The sequence below is a fragment of the Alosa pseudoharengus genome, unplaced genomic scaffold (assembly GCF_046254945.1).
Source record: "Alosa pseudoharengus isolate Yale_2024_CS ecotype anadromous, Long Island Sound unplaced genomic scaffold, YU_APseudo_1.1 YU_APseudo_1.1_scf_22, whole genome shotgun sequence".
Classification (NCBI taxonomy): Eukaryota; Metazoa; Chordata; class Actinopteri; order Clupeiformes; family Clupeidae; genus Alosa; species Alosa pseudoharengus.
Genome location: NW_027468680.1, coordinates 29,102,804 through 29,112,803, shown reverse-complemented (window position 1 = coordinate 29,112,803; position 10,000 = coordinate 29,102,804). Strand labels below are relative to the sequence as shown.

At 40.0% G+C, this 10,000-nt stretch overlaps 1 protein-coding gene across 3 annotated transcripts in view; it reads left to right on the top strand.

The window, feature by feature from the left end:
• runx3 (RUNX family transcription factor 3) overlaps window positions 1–10,000 on the top strand; it is a 58,430-nt gene that overhangs the window by 14,968 nt on the left and 33,462 nt on the right. For all 3 annotated transcript variants that reach the window (XM_076299632.1, XM_076299630.1, XM_076299631.1), the window contains exons 3-5: window positions 6,430–6,662; window positions 7,689–7,845; window positions 8,990–9,094. In XM_076299632.1, coding sequence (XP_076155747.1) covers window positions 6,430–6,662; window positions 7,689–7,845; window positions 8,990–9,094 — 495 coding nt within the window. The remainder of the gene's footprint in view (window positions 1–6,429; window positions 6,663–7,688; window positions 7,846–8,989; window positions 9,095–10,000) is intronic.

The following is a 10,000-nucleotide window of genomic DNA, read 5'->3' as shown; positions in this document are numbered from 1 at the left end:
ACTGTCTGAGGCTAAAATTGGTAACACCGGTACCAACAGTTTCTTATGCATTAACCTAAGGGTGCCCAATACTGTGTATTTGTGGACCCCTTCACACCACTCTAAGGGATACAGGTGGATCTGACTGAATTTGGAAGAGTCTCAATTCAGAAAGGATGTAGTCATGAATTGGCAAAGACCTATACCAGATCATTGCGGCATCCTTCATTTTAGTGGCTTCCTTCAGTCTGAATCCATTGGGTACAGTTCGCTGATGTTTTCTAGGACTGGTCTTGCCATGCAGTAGCCAAACTGTCTCCCAAGGCTTTGCTGTCCCAAACCTAATCGATGAGACCCATGCTATTTTTGGCACCTCCTAAAAAAGGTAGTTGGAATAAGTGCAGCCATGTAGAGAGACAGGGCAATATTTCAGCCAGCCACGTGTACTTAGTAATTGTTAGTTTTGGAAAACCTCATTCTCATCCATTGTATAAAATGTGATGTATATGATGTGGATATGGATTCAAAAAGAATATAATATTTTTTTGAAACACATATACTCATGTAAAGTCGTTTTGAGTGTAGTGTGGGGGACTTGATGAAAATCATGACAAAGAGAATGAATGCATCTGAAGGAGGGACATTCACAATTAGTTCAGCAAGGCCTTCAGTCCCAATACCAAAAATGTTGAATCAGCTATCAAAGGAAAGAACATTCATGAGGAAAAAACTAAACAAATACAATGAAATAAATAAAATCTCATCCACAATGGCTTCTTTTATGGCATTAGTCCTTAGCCCCCCTGTGTAGAAGACTAGATATTCAATACCTTCACTGTCACTGGTCCCCATCCCCAAAATGTACTTTGTAATTCACAAAGTAACCATTCCATTGATGTCTTGATCTGGATAAAGGGATGTCAAATAACACATTCAAAGTTCCATTATAAGTTTAAAAATGTTCACTGCAAAGGTTCACTGCAACTACAGTGTGTGGGGAAAACATAATTCCATTTCACATTGGTCTGCCATTCAAAACTCTCATTTCTGCTAAACAGGAAAACCCCCAGCTGAAATAGGAGTCCTGATTTTTTCGGAAGGAATGTGTTCTGTGGGTTCAGCCGCTGTTCCCTCTATAATTTGTAAATGTACATAAATGTGTGACCGCCAAGATGACTAAAGATAGGGATCTTTGTCTTATGTCATCTGTCACCCTCTTCTCCTCACCCTCACCTCTTTCTCTCTCTCTTTTACTCTCTCTCTCTCTCTCTCTTTCTCTGACTGTTGAGAGTGTGGGATGGTGCCAGGCTCTGCCACTGTTGGTTATGACCTACAAAGCAGTAGAAAAGTAAAAGGAAGAGGTGGCTAGTGTGAATACCAACGTATAGTGAATTTGAAGCGAAACAGGCTATGGTGACAGTCAGTGATTGTGTCAGAAAGAGAGAGAGAGAGAGCAAGAGAGAGAGAGAGAGAGAGAGAGAGAGAGAACAGCAAAAGTATTCAAAGTACTTCAGAAATCACAAGCTACTTTCTGTATGATTTGACCACTGACTGTGACCAGCCTGAAGATTGCACACCCAGAGTCTGTCATGTCTATACGTCCATCCCTTCCAAATAGCATGTGAATGCTTTGCTTCCCTTTTGGAATACATAATAAGAAATACAACCAAAGTACATGGGGCAGGGCACAGTGCCACAACAGAATAGAATGTGTTGGATTGGAACATTATTATTTACTTAGGTCTGATTTAGGCTATTCTAGTCATCAGTGACAGATATTGTGTCTGAAAGACAGTAGGGCAAAACACTAGTCCATCAAATAACTGCACCTGCTATATCAAACAGCTAAAAACATTGACACACAACATAATGCTCCTGGCAAATGAAGAGACCTCTCCATGACATTTGCCTCTCTGTTGATTGGTAGACAGAAAATAGGTCATGATAATGATGTGTGTTACCCCCTTGTATAGTTGAAACTTGTGGCAGCAGAGAAACTTATTAGTCATATCAAACCTACCAAGAGGTGTTGGTGACAATAGATGGATGCCGAATCTGAGAATTCACTGGTGTTGGTGCCGAATGAAAAATAGGGGTAAAAAGTGCTTTAGCTTTGATGTATTGAATATCACAGAACAAGTCAGGCTGCACATCAGCCTCGCCCGCCCGGATCATTAAAAAACGTTCAAGGCCATGGCGGCCTCTCCACTCCCAGTCTGTGCGACTGAAATTGTAGAAACTGCTGGCTGAAATGCAGGGGTCTAAATATGACAGGGCGCGCAGAGCTGTTTTGCGTGTGGTTAGATATTAATAACAAACAGATGAGCTGAAATATCACCGATGTCGTTGTCCCGGCCTTGCTTTCTACATCTCAAAAGAGCGGACACTAATAGTCATTAGACCCACAAAGGACACGTCTCTGCGTGGTCCTACTTTGAAGACTATCAGCAGTTCCAAATGAATTGATCGTTTTAACTCTTCATTCTTTCTAATTATGTATAATGTTTGTATTATTGGTGCGCATCAGATCTGTAATTCATTCGGTGAAGAATACATTATATGTAGAACATTGAAAACTAAAATGAATCATATCTTGCATCCGTTTTCTAACTAAAAATATAAGTAAGATGAAAAATGTATGTATATACACTTTTGTGTAACACTTTTATTTAATTTTTCTTCTAAGCAGAATTTCTGTCTGGATTTTAGACTCAGAGCAGTTTGGAAATGAATGGCTGAATTGACATCCTGTTCATAATTGATATATTTCTTACGGTCATTGGATATATTTTTAAAACATGGAACGTTTTGATCTACAGCTGACTTAATTCTTCTGTGTTTCATTCCATACTTAAATATATACTATAAACCCATGCGACTTCCCCTCGGTCGTCGCGTCCTTGGCATGCGTAAAAGGGTAATCTTCTCATCCCATATCCCCGCCACTGACTCCGCAAGCCTTTGGCGTCGACCGTGCCCTGCATCAGAATAATGAAGAAAACTAAACCTAAAACCCCAAGCCCTCCCTTCCTCTCTCTCTCTCTTCCCACAACGCCCACGCCTATCTATAGCACATAAACAGGCACAGCACCGCGACACACAATCATAAAAACACATAAGAGCACACGCACACAAATACACACGCACTCACTTACACATTTGCCCCATGTCTGAGGGATCAGCAGTACATGTGCATCAGTTTGGCTGACAACGACCTTAGCTCTTATACTGAGCCAAAGTCTGATAAAAAATAAAATTAAAATAATAATTCATAATATCTGAGAAATCCATTGTATCGTATCTAGGCTACATATTTGTATTGAATTATTCAGAATAGCACCTGGCCACAAGAGGGTAAAAATGAAGATGCTAACACAGCATAGGTCATTAGCTTTCTAGTTTGATTAGAGGAATATATTTTTGCAAGCAGAAGTAGCGTACATTTTGCAGATAATGTTTTTTTGTACATTTGTTTCGATCATAGCTGGACAAGAATAATTTGCCTCTAAATCATAATTGTTTATATTTGCCTACAAAAAGCAAAAATACTTTCATAAACTTAAAATATGAACTTCTACATCATTTCAACCATCCAGTGCATTATCTTCCCATTTAAATAAAAACGATGTCAAGTCAAGTCCTCATTTAGCACGGGACATGCGGAACCTGGTTTAGCATAATGGAATTTAGATTAGCCTAGTTAAATAAACATATATGCATGCTATTCTTATTTTTGTCTTTTATTTCTTGCATTGATCTGCATTGATTAGTCTGAGTGGATATTCCTAATCTGCAAAATACACGGCATAAACAGCAATAACTTATCTTCAATGGCTCAATAATTGTAGTAAATAATAATTAAATTATTGATACGGACCAAAACTCACGATTATATAACTATGTGTTTTCTTGTCTTGTGCACTATTGATAGGTGCGGGAAAAAAAAACATTTAATACGTTTTCCTATATAGCCTATGTGCAATATGATGATGATGCACTCTTAATGAGCTGCATCTTAACAACATTTAACTCTTCTCACCCTCGCCCTCTCTCTTATCATCAAACACCCTCGCTTTTCTCCGTCCTCCTCGGTCTCATCCAGCATCCTTACTTGAACCATGCTCTAGTTTTAAACGACAAACACGCCAACTAGCGGTGAAATGTTTGAACTGCTTAGGTAGGTGGCGGGGAAGGGTGTGTTCCATGGAATTGGTATTAAGCTTAATAATTGGTGTTACAGACAAGGTGTGATTACAGGACTAATTTTACTATACAACTAGGTAATAGCCTATCTTTCATACTATTATTTAATTCAAGGTTTGCCATCACTTAATCGCATTCATCACTAATCGATTGCCACCGATAGACAAGACAATTAAATATGTTTCTCGTTTCTGCGTTTAGGATTGTCGACGGCATATTTCTGTTCATGAAATTTCTCTTAAATGTAGGCCCTAAGTCATAGGCCATAACGTTATGTATTAATTTCTTAATTTTATAGTGATATTTTATTGATAATAATAGATTGGCATGTGCCGATGTGAATCATTGCTTTGATTAGGCAAAACACCATGTTAATGACATTTATATATCGACAATAAGAGTATTATAAAATCCCTCGCACTGTGGTTTCACTATTGAGTTTAAAACATGAAATAATTCTCAAAACATCAAAGCACCCTATAATTTAAATTCAAAGCGAAAGAAAATGTCATTCATTTAATGTCAAAGAATAGGAAATTCGCAAATAGACCAAATTAAATGTTTTATTTTCCTATTTATTTTCCTTATTAGCCTATAAAGATAATACTCTCACGGGGTTGGTCTGATTTACTTTAATATAAAATCTCTCATCCATGACATAGGTAGGGTGCACCTGCAACGGTGTCCGAAATGCATCCTACTGTCCTAACTGGATTGCAAGCAGACCTAGTTTCTGTCGTTGAGACTGATATACAACAACCTTTTTACAGAGGGCCATTTGTAAGACAGTTGCGCTGAATATTTAAGACAAAATCTAGAAAACAATAGTAGGCTAGGCCAATGTAGGCTATTCTATTGGAATCTCGATCAAATGGGCCTGCTGAGAAGCCCCAGCCATTATGGTATTATTTAGTAAAAGAACATAGATCAAAGAAGAACCGAGAATTGCTCCTCTGACACGCTATAGTCACAATCGAATTTCCACACAAACGAAGTTAAAAGGTCAATCAACAACTGAAAGACAGTTCTGGAAAATCAAAGTCAGATACAGAAAAACTGACAAATAAAAACGAATATTAATAATTCATACTTCATACAACCGGCCAGGGATACTTTGGAAAGCTTTCGCTTTTCTGTCTAAATCGGAGAGTTTGATTGGTCTAATGATAGCCCAGCCCAGTCGATTCATTGGTGGAAGTCGTCGCCACACTCCCAACCACTAAACACTAAAGTGACTTGAGTAAATAATCTCTCAGCACTCCTCTCTGACACACGACTGAATCTACAGCGCGCACTCAGTCTTGGGACCTCCTCAGGGGGACGTCGCATCTATTAGGCTACACGTTTTTAAGATTGCTTTTCTGTATTTTTCAGAAAATATCAAACTTCATAGCACATCTCGGAACTTATAGTTACGTCCAACTGGTCGGAAACTTTAAGGATACTCGCATCTAAGACGGAAGAGCACAAATTACTATTTCCAAGAGGACCTTTACTGAAACCGCTTTGTTTTGAAGGGGACGTCAACACGTTAAACGTCCACTGAAACTCAACAAACATCTTTCTTTCTGAATCGAATCTAGACGACCCTAAACACCCAAGTGCCTCGGAAATCTTAAAGCTTCGGACTTTGTAATATCTGGAAGCTTCAATAGCATCAGAAGTGGTATATTGGGCAAAACCAACCTGGACATTCACGGTGTTACTTTGAACGCAGCCTACATTGTAGACACTTTACGATACTCTTACCTACTTTTACGTGGCCTCCCTTGGACATTCATAGCACAATCTTAAGTGTTTTTGCCTCCCTTGTTAAGACTGAAATAACTGTACCTTCGTTGACTTAAACAGCCAGTTGTTCCACGTACATACAGCCACAGGCGATGAGGCAATTGGCGGCGAGAGCATTGGCATTTGCATGGGTAACTCAAAAGTAAACCGCTACAAACAAGAGGAGAGGCTTGGAACAGCGAGCTCTTACTTTCTCTGAAGCCAGAGCGAAACAAGACAACTGGCACAGTATTGAATCAGCAACCAAGCAAACTGCCCCGTGTCTCACAGAAGACTTACGGACTTTGAATAGGTTATAGTCGAGGCTCTGCCCACGGGTCTTCGTCACTTCATTGGACATTGTAGATCCTCAGAGTCCCCGGAGAGGAAGGACAAGAACCATCCTTTAAAAGTTAAAAGTAGACTTAGTCTGTGTGGTGTCATTCACCAAAGGTGTTGTGATGCATATTCCCGTAGACCCAACAACTACCAGACGGTTCACGCCGCCATCGACGTCGTTCCCTTGCAAGATAGACAACGGCAGCATGGGCACCCCGGGACCGCTGAGGACCAGACCAGAGGCGCGGTCTGTTGTGGACGTTTTAGCGGACCACGCCGGAGAGCTTGTTCGGACGGACAGCCCAAACTTTCTGTGCTCCGTACTCCCCTCACATTGGAGATGCAACAAAACCCTACCTGTGGCTTTCAAGGTGAGCAATATTTTTTTATGACATATTTAGTTAAAGAATACTTAACGTGGCAAATGACTATTCAACAATATTAAAATGTAGGCTACAGTTTTACCATTTTGAAAACTGTCTTTGACACAGATTCTGTCATACTAACAATTGTGTTTACACTACTGTTGAAACTTTGGATTGCGTAAAAAAAAAGATGCATCTTAGCCTGCTTTGTGCAGAAATCCGTCTAATAATAGCCTACTGTAGCCTACAGAATATTCATCATTAAATAACTGCAGAAACCTGGCAGAATTCTACAGATCACCTCAGGAGAAAAAAACAAAAACAAAAACGTTTCATTTCTCACATAAATTTGTAGCTCACATGATGGGTAGGCTATGTCATATTGAAGATGAATAATACATGTACAAAATTATTATTATTATTATTATTATTATTATTATTATTATTATTAGGCTTTTATTATATATTTGGAAAAAACATTATTTGAACACTGTTCAAAGGCGTGTGGTCAGGGTATGGACACCTTGTGGCATATCAGTCATGCTTAGGATTTTGAAATGCAGTAAAGTAATTTTCAAGATGTGTGTAGATCTTGGAATATAACCATTTTATTTAATTAGTCTACAGTGCATTAAATTATTTGAGTTTTATCCATATTTCCCCAAGCACACAGTATAGCTAAATATATGCTGGCTGCCTTTAATACCATAGCAATATGCAGCGTAGGTGTGTTAACCAATTACATGAAGTTAATAGGCCTTATTTTACCTTCTCGGTATTAAGAGGTTGTCTTTATTTTTATTTTCTTATTTTTTTAAACAAATCTTTATTTATTTATTTATTTTAGATGGCTTATATGTTGCATTGCTGCATCTGCATATGTTGCATCTAATATAGTCAATATTTAAGAAGTTTTAATAAAACTTACAAATCAAGTCAACCCTGATGGTGAGCATATGATGTGGTTTTTACGGTCTGTGGTGTTTGGTTCATTGTACGCATGCTGTCCCTGACTGTGGCATATCTTCGAAGGTGGTCGCCCTTGGTGATGTTCCTGATGGCACTTTGGTCACCGTGATGGCTGGGAACGACGAAAATTATTCGGCGGAGCTGAGGAACGCGTCTGCGGTGATGAAGAACCAGGTGGCCAGATTCAACGACCTGCGGTTTGTGGGCAGGAGCGGCCGTGGTGAGTTCATTAAAGAAAAAAATGGGTGCGCAATCATGGGTACCCTCATCTCTGTAACCAAACGTGTATGATTGCGCCTCATAATTCTGCTACTGAAATAATCACTGTCAGGTGAATCCAAAACGGGAATTTATCGTGATATATTTCGGTCATTTCCACTGCCACCAAAAAAGTTGTCTCTGTTATCAAGCATTTCAGTGGATGATTTTGTAATAATTGCAAGGGTAGGAGGTATAGTAGCCTATGTAATGGCATGGGCTATGAAATGAAAGCTAATTCATTTCAGCCATTTCCGGATGTAATTTTGTGCAGTCACTTCAGGATTAAAGAAACAAACAGCCTGCCCTGAGGCTCAGTATTAATTCAGACTTTTGGTTTGCCTGTTTACACACCTTTTTTTAGAAAAAAGAAAAAAAATACATCTCGCATAGCTTACATTCTTGCCCAACCTTGTCCCGTTCCTCTCTTTTCCTCTTGGCTTGGCTCCTGCCCGCTCACATTTTTCCTGTAAATGTTACACTTTAAATAGTTGCAGACTGATGAATGGAAAACGCTCCGGTCTGCGAATTAAGAGCACCTTTCATTTCTGCAGTCAATTACTCCACCCCGAGACGCTCATTTCCCACACATAGCCTACAATCTCTTTGAAGGAGATTTATTTATCTCTCTTCAAATGGCGACTGGAGTGGGAAGTGGAATGCGACTGGATGCGAGTGGCAGTCCGTGTCCCTCCGTGTTGCGATGTGCACAGAAGGCTGACTGCGCGTACTAGCAGCTTGAGTTTAACAGCAGACCGTCCAGCCACTCTGGCAGTCCGGAATACAATGCCGCGAGAAGATTTTGTTGACACATTTTGCCTGTCCATCTAAGCTCTGCGCGGTCTGTCAATATAGGCTACATAAACTAATAGCAACGATTATGCCCCTTTTCATTTTTATTCAGCAAATTTTTTTTTCCAAAGCACTGGCAAGAATGTCGAATAGAGTTTAACATGTTAATGTCTTCAGCATTAATATGATTGTTCACAGATTTTTTTTCCTTAAACCAGTATGCTACTTACACAGTTATTCTGACACTGCCGTGTTAGGCTCATGTCATAGTTTCCAGAACACATACTGACTTCTTCTCCATCTCTCTCACTTAGGAAAGAGCTTCACCCTTACCATCACAGTTTTCACTGGACCACCTCAGGTAGCAACCTACCACCGTGCAATCAAAGTGACAGTGGACGGCCCACGGGAACCTCGACGTGAGTAACCTCAGTCTCTTTTATGTCGTCTCCAAACCACTCTGAGCAAGGTTTAATAGCCTGTACAGTAGGTGTGCCCAAAGAGAGTTAAACATCCATGCTGTGGTTTCTCCGCTTATCACAAACAGCTGGCAGTGGATATGCTATGCTCATTCATGGCCCTTCCATTACATGTAGGTTCTTGGATGTTTTATTGCAACACAAATACTTTGTGTTAGTTCTGCCCTGTAACGGTGACATGGGCAGGGTTAGTTTTGAAATGCAAAGATTATTTGTGTGTGTGCGTTGTTTCAAACAGTTACTATATTTTGATCTAATCAGAAGTGACTGGTTCGGTGTAAGAAATGAGAGCTTGGGGGTTAGTCCTGGCTGTGTAGTGCTGTGCAGCATGGGTTATCTATAGCAGAGCATAAAAACTAGAAAGGTAGAGCTATTCTCAGCAGCAAACCAGAGACAGAAAGAGAGAGAGGGAGACAGAGAGAGAGAGAGAGAGAGAGAGAGAGAGACTGTTTCAGCACACAGACAGAAAGAGTCTCATGAGTCACTCGCCTATGATAGCAAGGAATTTAAAAGGGCTCTTTCTGTTTTGCCTTCGAATATCCTGGGAACTAGTGCAGTCTCTATCTCTGTCTTCTGTCAAATTGAGGTGACCACAGTGGTTGCTGTGTGTAAATATAATGCCATCATGTATTAGGGCCTTAATGTGGTTGATCACTGTACTTTATTTTCGGAATCATTTGTGTCACGCAGTTCACGTTCACCTGTGTGTGTGTGTGTGTGTGTTAGTGTAAGTATGTGCAAGACAGAGTGCGAGAGACAAAGAGGAAAGGGAAACCGAACAAAGGCCGATCATTTCTGGTGGTCAGGGTATTTTGCCCGTCAGAGGCCGCCAGCACTTACGGAGAC